The sequence below is a fragment of the Ischnura elegans genome, chromosome 4 (genome assembly GCF_921293095.1).
Source record: "Ischnura elegans chromosome 4, ioIscEleg1.1, whole genome shotgun sequence".
In the NCBI taxonomy this organism is placed as follows: Eukaryota; Metazoa; Arthropoda; class Insecta; order Odonata; family Coenagrionidae; genus Ischnura; species Ischnura elegans.
This window is the reverse complement of record NC_060249.1, coordinates 54,405,378-54,428,360: the sequence shown is the minus strand read 5'-3', so window position 1 is coordinate 54,428,360 and position 22,983 is coordinate 54,405,378. Positions and strand designations below refer to the sequence as shown.

Genomic DNA, 22,983 nt, shown 5'->3' with positions numbered 1-22,983 from the left:
TTTTGTCATAATGCATTATTAATTATTTGTGTTATAATTTTAACTGAAATTGAAACAAATTCATCTGTACTAATTGACAGGCAAATTTGGCACACCTTGTCAATTAAGTTTTATGTCATCTAGATATCCCAAACTTTCAGAGAATGTTTTGATTTATATCTCTGAAAAACTTTTCAACCTGTAACAGGAGGTGAAAATACTTTGGAAAATTCTTGATTTTGTGTCCATCGGGATTATTCGAGACCTGATTGTAATTTTCCTGTTTGTTGCATAATGTGTAGTTTTTTTACCAAAGTATATGTTTTAGGTAATTTCTTCCCTTGTGTATCTCTCTTAAATCCTCTAATTTGCATGAATATTCCTTCAAAACAACTGAACCCATCAGCTGGCTCATGCTGCTTCAGTATTGGCCACACATGCCCGTGGCCCAATGTTTGAGCGCTATGCTACCAGACTTGAAGAAGAGTGCGAGCATTACTGGAGATCTGGACACCAGATGTGTGAAGTTCTTAGTTTGACTGGAAATCCATGTACCAATCCCCTGCATAGGACACCGGTGGGTTCTGAAGGTGAGGGCACCAAGGAAGAGGGTGAAGATAGTGTGCCTGCCACAGAGGACTCGTTGGACAGAGAGAGTGAGGCTAGAGGGGGAGGAGATGGTGTTGGGGAAAAGGGTGAAGACGAATCTGGTGAAGATGACGATGAGGAATGGGTTGAGGAAAGGAAAACCTCAAGGTAAACAAACATCCTCTAAAAACTATGGTATAATCTGTGTGGTTTTGCAGATTCTAAAATTTGAAGCCAAATCCAAACTCGAAGTCCTATTTTTCAAGAATTATAAATCTGTGGTTGTGTGTTGCACAATGAGATTAAATGTTCATGATCCAAGAAAGTGGTTTGCAAGGATGTATCACATCAATATGTAATGACTGAAATTATATTGTTAGACCCGGAAAAACTCAGGGAATTGGGTGGTTGGCATGGAAAAATCAGTATATGACACGTGTAGTGTGCGGTAAAAATTAGCCTGAAGGGTTTAATTCTAATGACACATTTGAAGCAAAGAAAAAATAAAATTTCTTTTTTTATATATGGTTGTTCTAATTTTTACATAAATCTAAATCCATTTAGTGGAGATTGCTGTGCCGTTAACTTTCGTTTACAAGAATTTTGTGTTATGTTAGTGGCTTACTTTATATTCTTCACATCTTTTTCGTGCTGTTCATATTTTGTAACTAGTTACCAAAAGTGTTTATGTTCTGGGCTTCAGGTCTAGGTCATTGTAGTTTCTATCTGGGCTATTAAGGCCGTTTTACATGGTACACGGGATTGCGCAATCTGACATACGTGCGAAGGCGCAATCAAAATTGCGTCGTGTAAAGCGGTGAATTGCTAGAACACATGCGAGAATGCGTGGATGCGAGACGGCAAAATAGCCCATGTTCTAATTTCGTTGATGCATTCGCACGATTTCACGCCATTTTAGAAATAAATGCAGCTCTAACCTGCGCAATAGGGTAGTTTCCTTCATCAAAGAAAACGAAAGGCATTGATTGCGATTCGTTACCCACCATTAGTGTATTCATAATACACAAATTATTTGGTTTTTGAAATACCGGTTTAGACGAATGGCAAGGGTCAAATTTTATCCTCATTTGAAAAAGGCCAGATTGGCGCCCATGCGATTCCACTCCACGTGACGTCACAGGGACCTAGTTTCTACACGAGAGGATAGGAGTTATACATCGTCTGAGGTTACCAATGCATGCATGAGGCACAGAGCTCAGGGAAACATGTCTTAATAATCACCTACTAAAACTGGTTAGGGTCGGAAAGTTTTCTTCGTTTGATAAGGTATTAATAAACCTTTTTTAAGCCAAGCGCTACCTTTCAGCAAGGAACTCAGCTACCCGCTGGCAGCCTGCGACGTATCAGCGCTAAGCCTCGCCTCAAGGTCACTTCACCGGGCGGGAGGGGGAACCAGAAATACGACGTACGGAGATATTTCCCGGCATTCATACTTGAGCGTCGCGTTTTCGCGCGCTTGAAAATTTTCACTTTTCATTTAATCGCGAAAAATAGATATTGTCATTTAAAAATCTAAAAGCGTGAAATACGTACTCCAGGAGTAATAATCTTTCGATTAAGGCAATAAAAAAATAATAGGAAACCACCCTATTCCGTGCCGCATGTAAAACGGCCTTTACACTTGCATGTTGAAATATTGAAGTTAGGAATCTTTTGGAGGAGGTAGTGAAGAGTATCATCGATGGTATTATTTGTGAATATCAGAATAGTGTGATAATGTGTTAGTGATTATTTTCTTTATGTTTTTATATTAAGTTTAGATAAATACACCATGCTGGAGGTAAATTGAACCTCATCTAATTCAGGATACTTGCATGTGTAGATAAGTTTCTATCATCTCAATATGTCACGTACAGCATTAAAATGACTGCACTAGATTTTTTGTTATCAGTAATATCTACCCCATAGGCAGTATGTAGCCAAAAAGGCTGGATAGGACCCTGGAAAATCTTGAAATCTCTGGAAATTTTTTATTCCTTGGAGGTACTATGTTGTGCAATAATATAACTCAAAAGTTGCCCAGGAGGCAACTCCTGCATGATGTGCTTCTGTGATTATGCTGCATTGTTGCACCATGATGTTATAAAAACCAGTGGCACACTACCTCCTTTAAGGCAACTACCACAAGATGATGCAGGCATCAATGCATGGTACACTAAAACCTCTATGTAGTGAACCTCTTTACATCATAAACCTCCATACTTCATACCATCCCTACGGTCCCGTCAGATTTACATGTAAATTTGTAGGCAAACCTCTTTGTAGTGAACCTCTTTATCTCATAAAACCTCCACTTATCATACTAAGGAGACACCCCCGAGACTGCCTAACTACCTCCGCAAATCATACTGAGTCAAATAGAGACCATTAATGCAGCCGCGATTACGTACACGGAGCGACATTTTCAGCGATAAATGTTTCACACTTATTTTTTTTCTTATGCACCTTTAAATATGCTGTAATTTTCATGTTAATCATTAGTTATGGCCATTTTGTTCCATATGAAAGCATACCTAACAGTAAATAACAAAAAAGGTATCCAACTATCCTAATCATTTTAAGTGACTGTTGAATTAAGAGAGATCACTTGTTTTCTCTCGAATCATGGTAAAAATCATGCAGTAGCACTCACTTTCTGCAATTATTAAATAATAAATGTATATTCACTAGTGCATACATGTTTGTTTAAACACATTAGTATAAAGGTTTAAAAGACAGTTGTGCCTTTCATTTCCAAAGTATATGAAAAAATGGTGCCTATCATTAAAACCTCTTTGTAGTGAACCTCCATGAATCAAATTGCCCAAATTTAGTTCCCCTCCATTACTATGTAAAGAGGTTTTACAGTTCTATGAAGCCATTTTGTGACTTCATTTGTGTAACTTGGCTCTTTCTTTAAATCCATATTTGGATCAAGCACATATTCCAGATAAAAGAGTATCAAGAATTTGCTTTTTTGTTGTATGAATTTGTAATGAAAATGTAATTCTATTCTTTGATGGTTTGGCTATAGGTGTGAATTTTGGCTTTTGAATTTCCATTAGAAAAGTTGACTGGGTGATAGATTTTGTCTTAACATTTAGTTGAAAGAGAACGAAGAGGTAATAACTTGGCAGATTGACTTAATTTTTTTAATGTTTGATTTTTATCCTTTTAGGGTTGTTCAGTCATCCATTCTGCGGTCTTCAGTATCCCGGGAAGGCTTTGAAATGTCTCGACATGTTGATGTTGAACGAAAGAGTTTACCAGTCATCCCTCATTCAAGTGGGGTTCGTTACGTGTCAACTTGTAATTGTGGAAGGCAGCAAGCAGGACGTGAGGACCCTTTTTCTGTCAAAGCAGCTAACTGGGAATTTTATCAAACTCTTGCCACAGATTGCTGTTCTAATTTGGAGGCAGTTTCTTTTCCAGTCTTCCAACCTAGTACGTCTGAATTCAGGTCTGTAAGATTTTGACTGCTTCAAACTTGAATGTTTATCAAATGAAAGTACTTACCCCCATGCCTCGTATAGCGCATGGGATGCGTTCCTTGGGGTCTTTGCGCTATATGCATTTGCATTACATGAGAGCCAGATAGAGAGGAGGATAGGGGTGTGTTCCGGGTAGCATAGGTGTTGGGTATCTAATTTCCTCTAAACCATATATATTCCCATAAATAGCCTTAGAATACCTTATTTATATAAATTTTATAGTTTAAAGTATCTTTAAAGATAGTAGGCACGCATTCAAAGTCTTTTATCCTCATTTAAAAAAATTCGTACGTGCTTTTGAAATTTCCTCCTGTCTTGCGGGTGGGATAGCATCTGCTATATCAGGGGTTCGCAATGCATTGCCGGCAGTTGACGATTTTTCAAACCAGTCTAAAAACAATTATTGTGACATCTAGGCCCTTTTGTCGCTCATCGAAATGACAGGCAAATGCTACTTTGAATGCAATTTCATAGCTAGTGGAGTTTATGACTGATAAATCATTTTAATTTGAATTCCTCCGAGGCAGCAGCTACGTGAAACAGTCATTAAATGCCTTGAAACCTGGCCAAAGTTTTCCTTCCCTGAAAATGAATGAACGAGAATCCATTCTTTTCCAAAAAAATATCGTCTCGTCAACACTAAAAACTAGTTGAGGGGGAAAGGAGCCACTTTCAATCACAGCTTGGAGTTCATCAGAAACTGTTGTGGTAACTGTGCTATCAACACTTGCAGATTCACATAATATCGCCGCACTGAAAATACCTGCTTGTCATTTAAAATTCTGGAACCAACCGGAGTTTTCACTAAATCACTTGGAGCGATTACCACCCTCGTCTTTTTGTACAGATTCACTATGAACTTTCCATATGTGTTGACCGCTTCGTTGAAGTTGGTGCGGCTGAGGTCACTGACGTTTTAACTTCGTCTTTTTTCAGAATAAGGCATTGTGAGTTTAAACTTCTGTGCAATACTGCTTTGACGCTCTCCTTTTTCAAAGCAATTGACCTCTTTCAATTTCTCTTGTAGGTTTATGGTTTTTCTTGATAACTTCTTGATTTTTCTACCCGCATTCCTATTTTTGCCATTGTTCTCTTGGTTTTTACTCTGTATGGCTCCATCGAAATCACCTTCCACTGCTGCACTGTATTCCTGAGATGCAGAGGGCCTATGACTGCTGGGAGAGAATGAACCCATTGTGTTTGAGACTCTACAGCGGACCCTTTTATGTGTTGATGCTATTCATACGCAACTCGCCCACCACTCCATTTCTCCCCGTGAATACCGATGACCTTGAGGGCTATAGCGTAGAACCTCTACCTGGAAGTCAATCGCCCAATAACCTATGAAGGCAAAAATTACGTCTCAAACCGTATTGCTTAAAAAAAAACTCATTTCCACTAGCTCCACGAACTAATGATCTAAGTTAAATATTGCCATTCTGTTATGGAGACGAGATAAATTACTTCGGTAGGCCGGCTATCTGGACCCTATGACGAGTAATACTTTTGGCCATTGCACTGCAATGGATTTCGATTTATATATAAACAAAAAAGAAGATTTGAGGCAAGCAGTACTGTTAATAGGCGTAATATGATAGCAATTTCATGTGTACTTAGTGAAAGTTCACGTTTTATCATGAGAGCGTTTAAGATTTTTGATTAGGCTACACTGCGTTGAGATGTTTCCCCGAGGAACGAATTTGTGCTATATCGAAATTGCGCTATACGAGGCATGGGTGTATTAATTAAATACAAGTACCTGTTAGCAAGTTCACTACAGAAAATGCATAATTTAGATTTATTTAGCTCCACCAATTCCAGTAATTTTTTGTCATTAGTCATAATTATCACTCTAACTCAAGCTGTTATAATTCTCCTTATGAATTTTAGGGTCTGATTCGTGAAACCCTTATTTTTTGCTATTTATGTATAAATGATATTTCAAGAAAAATTGAATTGGTGCTAGCATCCTTCCTTATCATCTTTTGACTATCGCAATTCAGTTCAATAATCTATTGAACTGATAATCTGGTTTTTTTCTCATTCCTATTCGTTAGAAAAATATTTTAATAGTAGAATGAAAATAAAAATAGGGACAGTGCAAAATATAGCACAGCGAAAAAATATAAAATATAGACACAAACTAAAGAAAACCATGCACTTCTAAATATTCCTTGTTGATTACAACTTCTTCAGAGGATTCGAGGGAAATAAATGAAGGGGTGAAGGCATGTGATTATGGGAAAAAAATATGAGGGAAAAAGGTGAGGTTACTAGTGAGAGGAGGGTGTGAACATTGGCTACAAATGCTGAAGAAAGGAAAATAATTACATAAGAATACAGAAGGGGGATGGAGGACTAATGGCTTCTATTGAATCCAGGATAATTAAATGCATTGAATTACCAAATGCAAGCCTTTACCGTTTAAGAAGGAAATTATCAGCGATATTTATATTGCAAAATTTGATTTTGTTGTTGAAAAAAACTCTTGTAGGTAGTAATGGCTGTAGCTTTTGTTCTACTTAAATCCCAAGTGAAACTTATGTTAAGAGAATTGTTTAATATGTCACATGGTATACCATTTTTCCATCTTTTGATGAAATAATGCTTCAAGGTCAGTCCCTCTATACTTCAACCTGAAATACCTGAAAACAATACCTTTCAGGAAATTTTGAAAAACAAGGTTATATTTCTAGAGCGATATTATATTCATGTACCAAAGATTGTACTGGCAATACTTTTTGGGTGCTTGATTAAATTAATATATACTTTTTATTCACTTGATTCATTTTTTTTAGATGTAACATTTGCTGCTGGTATTTTGATTTCTCATGCTAAATTTGGAATTAAATTTCATAATATCATTTCATTTAAAATAAATATTAATTTCAGTTTGATTTTATTGGATCCCTGCTGTTTGGAGTATGTTTCATCTCACTAACTGAAATGTGAATGACTTAGCCTCATTTTCTACGATTTCGGGTTTTTATCTTTTCTATCTCGTAAATGACACAGGACCAGCAAACCTTCTATTGTGTATAGAATTAATGTGCCTAGTTAAACTCCTTGCAGCATTTATTCAATCACTATAAGTGTGTCACATTTTGCTGATAGCTTGGTCAAAATATGTTTGCTGAATGAAAATACTTTTGTGCATAATTGGTGTAATCAGTCTAGCCTTCCATGAATTTAACACTTATGGTGCTGACCTTGGTACTGTAGATCTGTACCCCGGTGCTGGCCATTTTCAATACTCAAGTGTTATTTCTTAACAACCAACCTTTGATGCAAGAAGTAGGTGTTTGGTAGCATTTTAAAGAATGAATTCTGCTTTTGTTTTTTTCATTTGTATATTTAGTGGTTTGTACCATTTTGTTAAAAAAATGGCAGAATATGATTTTTCAAGAATCAGATGGCATTGTAATACACCCTTAGCAAATATGTATTGAAGGATTTCACATGCCGTAATACTACACCCATTGCACGCTAAGTGTTAATGCTTTCTTTTGATCTAATTACATAGCAACATTTTCAATCTTACAAGTACATCTTGTTAAAAATGTATATCTGCTTTTTTATGTGTGCCCAGGAAATTTTAAAAATATTTGAAGGATTGCAAGATATGCAGATGAACATTGCAATAATGTTGTATTGTGATTGAGAATGAACTTCAGTATGTTGAGAGATGCTATACTTGATTGATGGATATGGTTTTCAAGGAAACCCTTGTCAAGTGTTTGCATCTCAAATTTGCAATTGTCATTTTTTCAGAGCTGCCCAGTTATTCACCAAGCAGAGTGGATCCAAGAAGGATATCAGTTCAAACAGGGCAATGGATGGAGGTAGAGAATCCTTGGCTGGCACTCAGTTTGGAAATACTCAGGGATTCAGTTTTGGTATGTTTTCTTAAAATTTTATATGCATTTAATTCCACACTAATGTATTGCCCTCGTTTGGAAGGATTTACAATTCATGGAATGTTGAGTCCTTGTTCAGTGTTTTTGACGACATTGTCAGCAATTGCTGTAATTTGGAATCTCCAATCAAATTTGTTGCATAAAAGTTGATAGATCACAACTTTTGAAATTTTAAAGGTTGTTAATGAAAATTGTTTGCTGATTCAGTCAGCAGTGTTCTCTGTTTTTTCTGATATTTTGTTGGATTATTCTCCATTGATGAGAGATTATTTCATCCTCGGGGGATTCCCCACTAGCAAAGTTTGAAGTTTTCAATCCTGTTGTTGGGTTGTTTAGATGATTACAGGTGGTCCCCGACTTCCGCATACAATGCGTTCCTGAAAACGTGTAGGAAAGTCGAATGTGCGAAAGTTGAACCATTGAGTTTCATACTAACATTGTAAGTAGGGGTTACGTTCCAAAAGAGCAAAATATACATACTAGAACCTTATTTTTGGCATATACTTTATTTTTATTAACTAATTTTTAATAATAAATTAATACAGTTCCTCACATTATATAATATCTTTCAAAAATATGCAGAAAATGTAATTAAAAGTAAAAAAAACAAGAATTCCGCTGTGGGTACCAGGTGAAGTTTCCTCTTGGTGTTTAAGTTGAAATTCCTCTTATAATGTCCAACGTAAATAAGAAGCCATATCAAGAAGCATAGCAAAATGGAAATGTCAAACCCTCACTCTTGATGCCTTTAAATTTTTGCTCCTTGTTTTCCTCGGCAGGTGACATCTCGTCATAGCGTATCTCAGGATTGTGTATACTTGCATGTCATTCAAAAAAGACAAAAGGCGTACGGAATTCGGATGATAATTCGTTCAATATCGTTGCTGAAGGTGTAAATGTCGTACATGAATTAAACACATGGAGGTTGTAAATATCTGGAGGGGGCATCGAGCGTGGTGTGAAGAGTGGCTGGAATGCGGGTGCTTGGGTAGGACAAGCCCGCTTTGACCAAAACATTGACAATCCCATAGGGGTCAATGCTTACTATTAGGTGAAATTTTTGGTCATAACTCGTTAATACATTAAAATACCTCATGGAACGCACAGTGTAAACCTTTTTTTCTTACTTCATTGGTTGGCTTTGTGAGTTTATGTCTCAATCATCTTTTCCCAGGGAAAAATTATTATCAATCACCATGGCAATCATTCTACAACCATATCAGCTGAAAATAAAATTTTACGAGAGTAAATTAGTCATTTACCTGCACTTATACTGGTGTTAAATTTTATTATAGCTAAGGGAAATCTAACAATTACACTAATAAAGTATATTTTCAAGAATATCCCCACCAGTAAAGTGGCTAACAGGCACTGAGTTTATACATGAATACAAGTATCGTGAATGATGGGAAAAATCTGATGACAATCACCGGCAAAATATTAATGATCATGGTAGCATTGTAGTATTGTAGTTCATTTTTAGAACAAAACTTATTCACCTCAAGATATCAGTCGGAGACTTAAGTCCAAAAATTGTCAAACCAAGATGGCGGAACTTTGACCACGCTAAAAACTCAGAAACAGCGTCTCCAGATATTTACAACGTCCTTGATTAAAGAGCACTCAAATGGTAAAATACTATTTGAAAGAAGCACTTTTATTTATTTATTTTATTGAAAGCTGTGTGATGACGTCTGGTCAACTTTTTTAAAAAATCTCTCCAATGAAGGCTGAGCTGCAGCTTTCTTCTTCTCTTGATGTAGGAGCCTATAGCAAGCAATGTACCTCTCAAAAATATCACCGTGGTTAAAGTCAACATTGCTCTCGATTCTATACGTTCGTATTGTCTGCATATGCTTCCATATGAAACAGTTGAATGTTTGGATGCGCAGTAAACATGGCGGGAATTTAAAAAAATTACAGATAAATGTTCGAAAGTCCGAATTTAGCATACGAAGTCAAGTAGAAGGTGTTAATTTGGAATGTACAAAAGTGTGAATTGTACGAAAGTCGAGGACTGCCTGTATAACTGTCTTCAATGCTCTAGTAAAAGTGTAAGTTGCATTTCATGAAATTCTTTCTGTAGAAGTGAGGGAAAATTCATTAAAACTTGCATCAAAAAATTATTTTTTTTGGCTGTGAGATATGGATCATATAAGTGGGAGAGACATCAAGAGTGAAAGCATGGCAGTGAGGAGAAAAAAGTTATGCATTAGTATTTATTAGGATATAAATAGTCACAGAAAAGAAAACAGAAGTTTGGGTGAAAGAGCTTTGTCACTTGAAAAGCCAAGCCTAAAATAACTGACACAGAAACAAAGAAAGAAATAAGAAAAAAATGGATGATTGTGGAACATGATGTTCTGATGAAGATACATAATTGTTGGAAAAGTGAGGAGGAAAAACAGTAAATGAAGGCCCCTGATGAGATAAATACGGTAAAACCTCTGCACAACAAACCCCCATGCAATGCAAAATGAAATCATAGCCTGGATCCTTCCAATGGACAGCTAATGTGACAAAAACATCTCCTAGCTAATCTCTCTAATTATAGAAAATTTATACAATGAAGTGTGTGTGTATGTGCGCCCACAAAAGGAAACATGCACCTCTATGAAAAGTATCTGTGAAAGAAGCATAGTATTTTCATTTAGAGGTAATTTTTTTCCATCTATATTGACATGATAAGCAGAGAGTAGAACCAGTGCCCTGGTTGTAACTGCTCCGTTCCAAGATTTACTTTCCTTAGCACCTGGATAGTATGCAATACCCCCAGCAATATTGCATCAGAGTTCCCCTACGCCACAGCACGTGACATCGGCTTAATCGAAAGGCGCCGAATTCGAAATTTGAAATTTTTGAATGCTCGTTTCTCTGAAAGTTTGTAAATCCGTAGGAAGAGACTAACTGTGTGTCCAAATTACGAGCGATAAAGAGTGGGTCACCATGATTCCACAGGAATGAAGCTTATTACGTTATGTTTCGTGCATGCTGAACAAAGAACCATAATTGACACTTGGGCACAGTACACAATGAGAACTAAAACTTGGTGCAATTATTAAAACGTAATTTAGATCTACCTAAATGCCGTTGCGAGATTCTCAATAAGTATTTAGCATTGCATTCAAAGGCATTCCATTAGGTATAGACCATACCTTCAAACAATAATACCCTTAAAACTTATATTTTTTTTTTAGAGCTAGTGAGTATGTATGCATGATATATAGTATCTCAGTAGGGTAGATTGCTGGTTCAGTCCGTCTGTGTTGTCATTTTGATGGCAATATTTCACCTACTGTGTTGTAGGCATTCTCAGATCAGGTTGAATTGGAGAGTTCTTCTGGGTGTTCTCTCCACTTCAGCCTGACCCGAGGATGCCTACAGCACAGAAGGTGAAACGTTGCCATCATAATGGTAACATGGACGGAATCTACAAGTCCACCCTACTGCAAACCTGAGCACCATGAAAACCTACATCAGAAACATAAAGTATTTGTTCATCCTGCAGCTTTTCTGTCAAACCCATCCGAGAGACTGAGTGATGTGGCAGTTGATGAAATGACAGCTGCAGGACCTGGACCTCCTGGAGGGGTTGAAGGTGTGGGAGGGGAGGATACAGAACCAGAGGGGGAGATGGAGGAAGGGGCTGAGGGAAGGGGAGAGGAGGGTGGAGCTGTGGAAGGTGGAGTAGCTGAGGACATTGCGGAGGGGTCTGCTGAATTGCTGGAAAGGGTTGTGCAGCAGCCAAATGAAGATGAAGAGGTCATCATCAAGGTTGTGGGGACTGAATTTGATAGCATAAGAGGTAACTAACTAATTTGTTTGCACAATTCTGTGATACCTTATGAATTCATTTTTTTTCACATTCTACCATTCTGTACCTTCTTTATTTTCCTTTTCATGCTTCTTCTTCTTCTCAAAGCAACTTTTTTATGCTTGAATGGGTTCAAAATATATATAGAGAGTATGATTCATAAACCAGGGTTAAACTTGCTTGGAAAATGTTCCTGTATGGATTATCTGTCTCTAATGATTGTGTATGGTTGTCCCCACTGTTATAATGCATAATAAAACCTACTCGAATTTTCGAGTACTCGCACATCCCTAGTTTCGTGTGTACTCAGTGCAAGTTCATGTTTATTCAGGAGAGTGTTTTAAGTTTTAGGTTTTTTGATTAAGCTAAGCAGCATTGGGATGTTTCCCCAAGGAGCGAATTTGTGGCAAACGGAGAATGTGCTGATTGAAATTGCTCTAAGCAAGGCATGGGTGTATAAACAAATCGAACCAAAAAAATCACTTCTTTGATTAATCATTCTATTGCTAGAACTCATAAGTATTGGTGTTCAATCTCATTTAGCCTTACCGCTGAACTAGGATGAAATGGGTTGGTGAGCTGATGTTGTCTTCGACCCAGGTTTAATGACTCAGATTTATAGCTGCTGAAATTGATTTAGTTTTAAAATGTAGCTTTTCTGAGTATGTACTTCTTTGCAAGGGTCTCAAGTTCAGAATGAAGGTATTGCTTAGTTTGTGTCTAGGAATGCTAAAGCTGTCCTTGAAACTTAACCATTTGTTCTTCTTAACTAATGGCACTTGGTTTAGCGTAGTCTCAAACATTTTCATTCCCCCCCCATTTCGTAGAAGAGACTGTAGTGTTCATATTGAAAATATTAATTTTATGCTTGCTTAGGTTAGAATGGGATTTATATTTACCCTTAGATATCAAAGAATTTCAAACACTTCATGTTAAATTCATGAACCTCAGCAATTTCCACATATAAGAATGCATTGCATAGGAAATAAGTTGAGTAAGCTAGACTTAATTTCACCAGCTATCAATGTAATCACATTGGCATGATGTGATTAAATTGATGAAAGGTCATGTATTCATTTTTAAGGCTTTCAAAAATGTATGGCTCAGTGTCAACAGCGAGGTATTTATTAGCTAAATGTGATGTATTATTCCCTTATCATTGCTCTTTTTAATTTAAATTATGGATTTAAATGAATGAATTGCTGTCATACTTCCTTTTACTAGTCTTATATTTAAATTCATTTTGTAAATAATGTATTTTACCTGGATTAAATTGAAAGTTCAATTTCAGCACGTGAATATGTGATGTCAAATTGGCTTTCAAACAAATTATTTCAGAATCAATTCTTTTTTATTTCAATTCCAGTTCTGAAATCTAGAACTGAAAACCAAACTGATCCATCTCTACTTTCATGTTATCTAATGTAATTGATCAAATTTTCTTTAGGGGACAAGAGTCACCTAGTGAGGCAGCCATCCACCACCGAGTACCTTCCAGGAATGCTTCACTCTGACTCCCCATGTGGACTCCTTCCACAGTTTCCCTCATGGTCTCTTGTATGTCTAGGACCATCGTCCCTCTATTCCCATAACCTTGGACTTCAGGATCAACCAGGCCTTCTGCCTGGATCATCTTACCTTTTACCCTGGGATGTGACTGTAAGGCTAGAGCCCACATCCGTGTCCTCGCAGCATTTCACTGAGAAAGTGTCCCAAAAGAAATTTGATAGATGGCCCTCAGTTAGTGATGCTTCGAATTATGGTCCTGGAGGAATGATTGGAAGCAGGAAGCAGTCCTACTTTCTGAGAAATTCGAAGAAAGGACGGAAAGGTAAAATACAATTTCTTTAATCATTTAAAATTGTGATAATTTACTAAGATAGATTTATTGGCCTCTTTCTACCATAAAAATTCTACTTTCTATTTTTATATTCTCTGGAATGAAGACAAAAATAACTAGTGTGCTGAAGTTCACTGATCAAGGGAAGTATTCTTGAAAGTACGTCAACTTGCAGTTGATAATTGCATTGTCTTGACAACCAATGATTTTTCTCAGCTAGTTTAAATTATACCGGGACAAGCCGCAGTGATAACTTTTACGGGAGTCACCCGCAATGCACAATCGTGGGAAAGATCTCTATGGATCTTTCGCACGATTTTTCTCAGCCTTGCACTAACAACTCCCCCAAATTTCTCCTACCTCCTCCTCATTATGGTCAGGGCAAAACTAGGCCCTTCACCTCTTTGTTATTATTTCATGGGAGCATCTTGTAAATATTATCATTATATCATTTTACTTATAAAACTTATTGTAAATTCCCAAATTTTCCAAATTATGTGAATATTGGCATTATCTCAAAATTCAGTTTAATATGCTAATATCAGTTAAATATGTTTAATATCTACTGAAAAGCCTCCTCTGGTAAAATGAGCAAATTGGATCGTACTTTAGGATTTAAAAGCCTATTTTCCTATTTTGAAACTCCCGGGCTGCTCTGAACATTGAAGAATACAGTGAGACCTCCCTTTAATGAATTTTACCAGTTCAAACTTATGATTACTAAATTGGAGGTGATATGTATTTGGGTTGCATTGTCACTAGGGCATAAAAGTTATTGCTTTACTACTCAGCTGGAAAATGTTATCACTTGGGCTCCTTAAGAATGGACAAGTAATTGTTTGCATGGTAATTAGGCCAGTCTAATTAACAGAGATGGAAGAAGCTTTTGGTATTCCTCTATGTTTTGCTGTCATGAGGTGACAAAAATTTCTGTAGTCGTAATACTGGTGATTTTTTGTTAGAACTTCTGACTATTTGTAGGCACCCAAAATTGGAGAGATTCCTAGGAATGTCTTCTATTATGAATGTACTCTTGGAAGACCTGATGTGGTTTACTGGTTGGGCCAATCTGTCAAACGGCTTTTCTCAGCATTCATACTTAGCTGTAGCATTTTTGTGTGCTTGAAAATTTTCACTTTTTTATTTAATCGCGAAAAATAGATCTCATTTAAAAATCTAAAAGCGTGAAATGCGTACTCCAGGAGTAATAATCTTTCGATTTAGGCAATAAAAAAATAATAGGAAACCACCCTATTGCTACTATTGAAATGGATAGAGATACAGGCTAAATTAATCTAGAAATTTGAAAGACTTCACTCAAACCTCAGTATTCAATTTTTCATAGTGATTCTGGAGAATTATTAGAATGTTTTGCTTGGATTCTACCATTTTATTTTCAGTTGTAGGTGTAGGTGATGTCATGTGGTCATATAGTAGTTGGGATATTCTCTTAAAAATCGATTTTGCTAAATTATCTAGTCACTTAATTGTACATAGTAGACTTGAGCATTGTGGAAAATTGTCTTTTTATTCTCACATTGATTCCTGTTTAGTTAAGGGAAAAATATCAAGATGTAAGGCGAAGTATTTTATAAATTCTTGTGTTAGCACCGGTGGTATTCATTTTTGGAGAAATCTTTTTAGAACTATGACATATGGTCATTTAGTGGATGGAATACTTATCTACCCTTTTTATAGTAAACTGGGTAGTATAAGCACTTTATAAATTCATCTTTAAACACCTCAGAAATTTCTTTTTTGGAAAAATAGTTTTCAGAGCGATGTTTATTATTACATGTTTTTTTTTTCTATCAGATCTTTCAGAATTTGTGGTGAAAATATTTGTGGGAGTGGAGTATGAATGCCCCAGAGGTCACCGTTTTATGTGTTCCGGTCCTGATAGAGTGCTTAAAACTACCAATCTTGGCTTGGTGAAAGATAATGGCAACAGAGTGACTGGAGGAGATATGCCGCTTCACTTCCCTTGTCCCTGCCGGTAAGCATGTCATAAATACCATATAATTAAATTATTCTCCGTTAAAATATGGATAATAATAATAATGGGCTCATTAAATAACTTTTTATTGCTATAGAATTGTGAGTTTAAAAAAATAAAGAGACCCATGTTTTTCAGTTTCCCTGTCTGTCACCTATGTACTTCCTGAGGCATTGAAAAATTGAAGGCCTTGACCATTTCACAGATGAGTTGATGATGACTTCTCGAATTTATCCTGATGGCTTACCACCTTGGCATTGAGTGTTTTTTTTATTTTTTACACTCTTGTAAGTGACGATTCCTTCTCTCAATGAATGGTTTTCCCTGTATAAGGAAATGAACTGGAACACTAATAAAATGTCACCAACTCAGGGAAAGTGGGCAGCAACTTTCACATTTTCTTACATAAAACTTTTAAGAGAATTGTTGAATTGGGATGATTTATTTTCATCTTAGCTTAACTTTCCCTTCCATGTACTGAATTATTTTAAATTAATAGTGATTTTTAGTCTGACAATGAGTGAAATACCCCAATACCGTCCACTCACATTAACTTAGCCAGTAGCAATTTACAAGAGGGAAAAAATTGAAGAAAAGGGAGAGTATTTGTTGGGTATCTGGTGGCCATGCAGTATGTGAAAAATGTTTGGTGGTTCAGCCTTCATGCTCTGAACCTACAGAGAGAAAGCTGCTGGTTTACTGTATCCCTCACAGCAAACTTTGCCTACCTTTGTAGACTGAGTCTACATCAAGGCTATCACAAGCAAGGGGGGGTCAAGGTTTGCAAACCTTTCAAGAAATTTTTGGAGTGTATGCTGCCTTATTCAATCATACCCCCAAAAATGAACTGCCTCTCCTAATGAGCTGCAAGAATATTTTTCCTGGCTACAGGAGTGTCAACATGAAAGAGAACTGAGTGTTGGCCAAGTAATCTTTTCTGATCCATTCATATTAGAAGGATGCCTCTGATGGTAAAATCTTGTTAATATTATTTTTCATGCTGCAATATAATTCTCTTGTATGTTAATTTGTATTTTCATAGGAATACCAAACCTCTGATGGCTCAGCTTATGAGACTACATGTTGTGACTCCTAAGGCCCCAGTTCATGTGACCCTGAATCCCAGAGTTCAGCCTGCCCCTGGTGCCCCAATATACATCACAGGATCTCAAGAGCCTCTACGCCTCTCTCAATCAGCTTACTGGGTCCTAAGGCTACCGTATCCTTTTTTAGATTTTTTGCTGTGAATATTCAAAGATTTTAGGTGATGTAGGTGCTAGAAATCCTTTGATGATATGTGGTTAAAAAATTGGAAATTAATCACATTTGATTTCTAATATTTTTCAATCAGATGATGCAAAAGAGTGCATTATCTGTTGTAATTAAGCAGTTTTCAAAATAGAAAATTGAAATAGATGAATGATTCATTTATGTTGTAGTTTTTACTATAGTCTCAGTGCCATGCTTTCTCTGCATCTTTTGCCCCATTCATTCAAAGTACTTTCTGTTTTTACAGTGATAATAGAGTATGGTAGAGAATGGAGAGTTTAGGAAGGTGAGGGATTCACGAATGACTCACGAAGGAAATGATGAATGGGTAACCGAACAAATTTTGAATGGAACAAACAGTTCTTGAGGGGAAGAAAAGGGAAATGAAATTTCATTCATTACACATTGACATCCAAATCCAATCCAGATTATGTACGTGATATATGAGTCATCAGGTTTACAAAAAATCGTACAGTAGTTAGAATAAAATTACAGCAGACTCCCGATTATCCGGCTGCGGTTTATCGGGGTTGCGGATTATCCATGCACGATTTTCACTCTCGCTCAATTTTTTCCGCGATATTTGTTTTAAAAAATCGAATTCAAAATCATCAGAATTACAGCATTAATTCTAGGTTGCTTACTATTTCCGTTAGAATCCCCTTCATTAAACGTAAGCGATCACGCACTAGCTGCATTCACGGCAGCACCGTATTCCTGTTTTCCAAGCCTCGCAGTGTGCAACCATGCTCCTTGATTACGGATACACGTCGTGCAGCAGTTGCGACCGGGGCAAGCTGTGCGAGACGCGACTACGTGGTGTGGTGCCTGACAGTGTAGTTTCCGACGTTGTGAAGTGGTTTTGAAGCATTTGTGCAAATCACTTTTCTGTATTTGTGATCACAAAGCCATGGATGTGTGGTTTTCGAAACTAGGCCTTTCATGGAGCATTAATAATACAGTGAGTCCTCGTTTAACGTCACTTACCGTTCCTGAAAAATGTGACGATAAACGAAATGACGTTAATCGAAGCACAATATCCCATAAGAAACAATGTGAAAAGTGAATATCGGCTCCTAGACCTCACAATTCCTATGCGAAAAAATTTTAGCGTATCATATTTTGGCCATTTCTTACGATGGGAATGCCAAACTATGGCATAAACACGAGTCCCTGTCTTCATTGATGGCAATACCAGCAGCGACGTACATCCTTCTCCATTTTTGTATCTTCCCGCATTTGTTTTTTCGGCTTCGCTATGGTGGTCACCTGGGCATCATCATCGCTGAAACATCGTCGCAGTTACAGGAACCAAGATTATTGAGAACAGGGCGAAAAAGTGACGACAAATACTCCGAGTTTTACACGGAAAAATTCCTAGAAATCACTTTTCAGGTTCCAGAAAACCGTTGTGTCAAGTAAAATTTGCTAAAACTTTACTTGACATTTACGCACTTAACATTTGTGCACCTACCTAAGAATTCATTTTGCAGAAAATTTGCTATAAACGTAATCGAAATTGACAATAAACACACCGTTTTACACTTCGTTTAGACTGACTGTATTACCGCCCACAAAACGAACAACCTGCAACGCCCGCCGCTTCGCCTTTTTTTACGCGCCAAATTTTAAAATACGTGATGTTATCGCGAAGCGTAAGTGCGATAAACGAATGATGGTGTCAAAATTTTCGTGACGTTATCGCGAAATGACGTTAAACGGGGTGACGTAGAACGAGGACTCACTGTACAGGACAACCATGTCATCGCAGCTAAAAAGATCGCGAACTGGGGAGAAAAGTTCTCAATGAGTCTGGGAAACACTCTGAAATAACAGAATAACTGCATAAATAATAATAAATTGTTTATTTTATGTAAATTATGAACAATACAAGGCATTTAAGTGAAAGTTTGGATTATCCGTGTTTTCCGATTATTCGTGCCGTCTCTCCCCATCATTAGCTCGGATAATCGGGAGTGTGTTGTACTATGTATATTCTTATATGAATTGTATATGCTCAGAAAATTGGAGGTAAAAGTCATAGTGTATTGACACATTGACCACTGCAGTGGCCATAGTTACTGGCCATAGAGCAACTGAGTCCCAGAGTTTTTATGCCGATTTGTTTTGGAATGGATCATGACTGAAGTGGTAACAATGGCCAAATTACTTTAAAATAGAGTGAAATTCATTTTACATTTATTGAAATGATATTTCTACATGTAATCATCAATGCATTCATTACTGATGAAAAATCACTGATGGCATCAAAAGAAATATGGACGATACACCATGGTGGTCAATGTTTTAAATGGAATTTTGATGCTAAATTTCTCTTTTTTGTTTCCAATGCAGTGCTTGGAAGACTACTTCGAGTTATTCTTTCCAGATTGAGAATATTTCTTTGTGAATGGATATTTCCTTAATGCAGAGTCCAGATTCGTCTATTTTGGTGAGCAGGGTCCATATCTTCCACCCAAAGAACCTCCCAGCTATGGGAGATTACTGGCTGGAGTCTATGGAATCACCGAAATGCCCTTGATGTCTGAATAATCTTGATGATTTATCACTTTTTAAGATACTTAAAAATTATGGTATAAATAAATCTTATTAATAAATGTTACTTATTCTATTTTCAAGAAATAGTTTTTCCCCATTAACCTTTTTATTTACACTTTTTCAATTCCAATGATATAGGTCTGATGGCAGATAAGACTCATAAAAATTGGACAGATAAATATTTGAGGGTATACACATGGATAAAATCTCCAAATGAAACCAAAAGCCTGAGAATGCTATTTAATTATTCAGTTCATAATGTCTGGAAAAATTGAAATTGTTGAATGAAATGACAAGCTTTTTGGAGTTTCAAGTTAACATGTTGGCATATCCGATAACTCCAAGCAATTTCCCAAGGTGGGCAAAAATTTTTTATTTATCGTTATTTTTTGTAGTTATGTAATACATAGTGACATTTCAGTAGTTATTTGGAGCCTATGCTACATCCAAATTACGGATTTGTATGATTTAATTCACATTTAACTTTTTTGTATACTATGTATTTTATTTGACAAAATGTTGAGTACAACTAATATATTCACATTTATGAGAGAGAGGAGATCAGGCAATTGGTATAGAGAAGATAAGGTTGACTACAAAGCTTTTACAAACGTAATTTCTATCCTAATTGTTCTCTTGCATTGATTCCATTTGATGTTTGTCGGCCTGCCTTGCAGGACAATGTTTGGTTTGTATCCAATGTATATATGATTTTCTTTGCCTTATTCAGGTCAGCTATTAAATCCAGAGCCCTTTTTGTCTCTGGAAAAAATACAGTTAACAATATATTCATTTCATATTGATAATTCAAAACACCTTCATTAATTCGCTATAATTATTTTAATTGCTCTCGCCAGCAATGGGAGACTCGAGATGATTAGGGATGCAGTGGTTATCAATATCTATCATTTTATGCCCCTCTGCAACCTCTTATTGTTGCAATGCATATTAGAATTTAATAATAACTTTCATTTGCTGTAACTTAGTGCGATTAGAAAAAGCTCTTATGAATGAATATTCAGCCTTTATTTCATTCGCAGGTACATGTTTCTGATAGTTTTCAATCAAATCATTTTTTGTAAAACATGATTTGTACATTCTTCATTGATTCTCCTTTTGTATGTTGTTAAGCTCATATACTTTTTTCTTGTAGTACAATACACGCATATTTCATGGGAAATTCTCTTGGGTACTAGATATTGTTTTCAATGCAAATAACATTATGTGAAAGTCTCTTGGTAATTTTTTGTAAGGCAAAGCAGCCTAAAATTATTTAAAAAGAAGCATAGAAATGCTAATTCACTGTCTTCAGTGATGTCACGTGGTTAGAATTTTCCATTCTTACATTAATTTATCTCAGCCTAATATTTTCTTCCTTTTTATTTGTAACCCAATGTCTTTCCTTTTTGTTGGGTAATCCTCCCTAATTATGAAGAAAAGTCCCTTCCTTTGTCTTTCATAGTTCCCATTTCATTCCTTGGAGTTTTTGCTGAACTTCTAGATGGCGACATACCATAAACTTGTCATTGGAACTATGCATTATTTTTTACATTTTTTTCTGGTGAACGATGATAATTTTCCGCAGTTTTGGTATTCCACGAAACTAAAATCTGAAAAGTTAGTATTTCCTCTGGCACTCTATCCATTATAGCACACATTTTTTACCAAGATAAAATTATGTCCATGAGTAGCTTTACTATCAAGTGTGAAACTGTTAATTATCAATCACTAGAGATTAGTAAAAATATTTTGTTTATAGTGATTCATCGCATGATTGTTCAATATTATGACGAAAATCTGAATCAATGACTTCTAAAGGCAAAAACTTGATCCCGATTTCTTTGGTATGATGGAAACCATAAATTGCTCCCAGCGTTCATCTGTATTTGTGCACCATATGACTGTGAGAAAAAAAAGTTCGGTTCAAATCATGGTCAAGTAAGATGATATTTTTCATCGTGGACTTCGTCCTTAGGTGTTTTTAATGTGAAAGTAGTTTTGGCCTGGTGAGGGTCTTGTGACCATTAGGGAAAGTAGTGACTTTTTCCAATGGTAATAAAATAAAATTTAGATGCTTTTGGTCTCATCCAGAAAGGAAATCAATGAATCAGGATAATTTGGCATCAGCAGCATTTTTCAAAATTTCCTTGGAGGGATATATTTTCTGTGTGTGTGGAAAATTGATTCATTCCTGAGGCAGTCTTCATTTTTCGGTGTTTTTTGGCCGGGAATTTTAATTATATTTTTGCAGGTATGATTTCGTCACAATAGAGAGGGAATGGAATAGAAATTAAAGAATCAAAATGGGTGAAAATTTGGAATCAACTCATCACTAGCTGTAACATGAATTCAAAAATAGCTTATGTGCCATAATCATGCTTGGCTATATCTACTAAAGTTTAAGCAGTTTGGCAGTTTCTTTTCAAAGTGCCTTTCACGCTGGAATATAAAATATAAAGTGCTTTTTAACTTTTGGTGTTCAAAATTAGCAGCGACTACAGGCACTATACTCATTAACGGAGATCTGGTAAAATTTTAAAAAATATTGGCATTTTTGTGGTGTCACTTTTTGGCTCCGATCCCTTAACTTAAATAGAAGTCAGCTTTTCTCAGAAGAATAACTCCCTCAGCCCTATGATTTCAACCTGGATCTTAAGATGAGAATCCAATCTTTGCTGATCCATTTCTTTGTTTTGTAGGAGAATGTTCACATTCGTATTTTTGATATACCTTTTCATATGCAGGAACTCACAGTAAATACTCTAAAAATGTAGGCAACCAGACCTTAATGAGTGGGAAGAGGGTGCAAATCCCCCCTAATATTCGAGAGAGCGGGTCGTAAGTGTATCTCCTCCAAATGACCCTCCCCCCTGAAGTATCTCCTCTCCAAAAATACCCCTCCCGATTTTAGTTCAAGAGCAAGTGTTGATTTTTGTTCAATCCCAAAAATTGTGGCTTAACGTACAGTAAAAATTTTCAATTTTTTCTCCTAAAATTTTTAAAACTTTTTTCCATAAATTGATGGATTTTAATCCCTCTAACAGAGTGTGAAAGTATATTTTTTAAATTTAAATATTTGGAGAGGAGTTGCACTAAATGCTGATAAATATTTGATTTTTTTTATGATAATGAAATCTGTGAAGTAACTGTGACTTTGATTGATGTATGACTGTGTGACTGGAGGCTGCCAGTAATTATGCCTATGGTCACCCAGAGCCGAGAGTAGCAGCTCTTCTTTATGCATGTGAAGGTGGAGACAATCTTCATCGGTACAGGGAAACACATTTCACTATGGCCATTGTAACATTTACTTTAAAAGGGAAAGCACCACATTATTATCCCGAGAAGTCTCAACTGTCAAATCAATGGTTCATTTCGTGCAATAGTGACATGATAAAATCAAAAATAAACTTATTTATATTGTCTGAACTATTCCACTCGTTTTTATGTGATAACATGATGGAATTCTCTTAAGTAAAATATTTTGGAGGCTAACTAGTCCCCTATTAGGATCTCCAGGTGGGGACTGC

General features: G+C 36.3%; 1 protein-coding gene across 2 annotated transcripts in view; it reads left to right on the top strand.

Moving 5' to 3' along the window:
• The window catches only part of LOC124157509, a 30,956-nt gene extending 10,727 nt beyond the window's left edge, over positions 1-20,229 (top strand). Inside the window, exons 12-20 of one of the 2 annotated variants that reach the window (XM_046532303.1) lie at positions 386-735; positions 3,746-4,027; positions 7,830-7,954; positions 11,484-11,780; positions 13,237-13,620; positions 15,445-15,625; positions 16,668-16,844; positions 19,333-19,488; positions 19,592-20,229. In XM_046532303.1, the coding sequence (XP_046388259.1) occupies positions 386-735; positions 3,746-4,027; positions 7,830-7,954; positions 11,484-11,780; positions 13,237-13,620; positions 15,445-15,625; positions 16,668-16,844; positions 19,333-19,447 (1,911 nt within the window). In that variant the 3' untranslated portion in view covers positions 19,448-19,488; positions 19,592-20,229. Of the gene's footprint in view, positions 1-385; positions 736-3,745; positions 4,028-7,829; positions 7,955-11,483; positions 11,781-13,236; positions 13,621-15,444; positions 15,626-16,667; positions 16,845-19,332; positions 19,518-19,591 lie in introns of those variants that run through there. The other variant, XM_046532302.1, reaches the window with a different exon arrangement.
• The last annotated feature ends 2,754 nt before the right edge of the window (positions 20,230-22,983 follow it).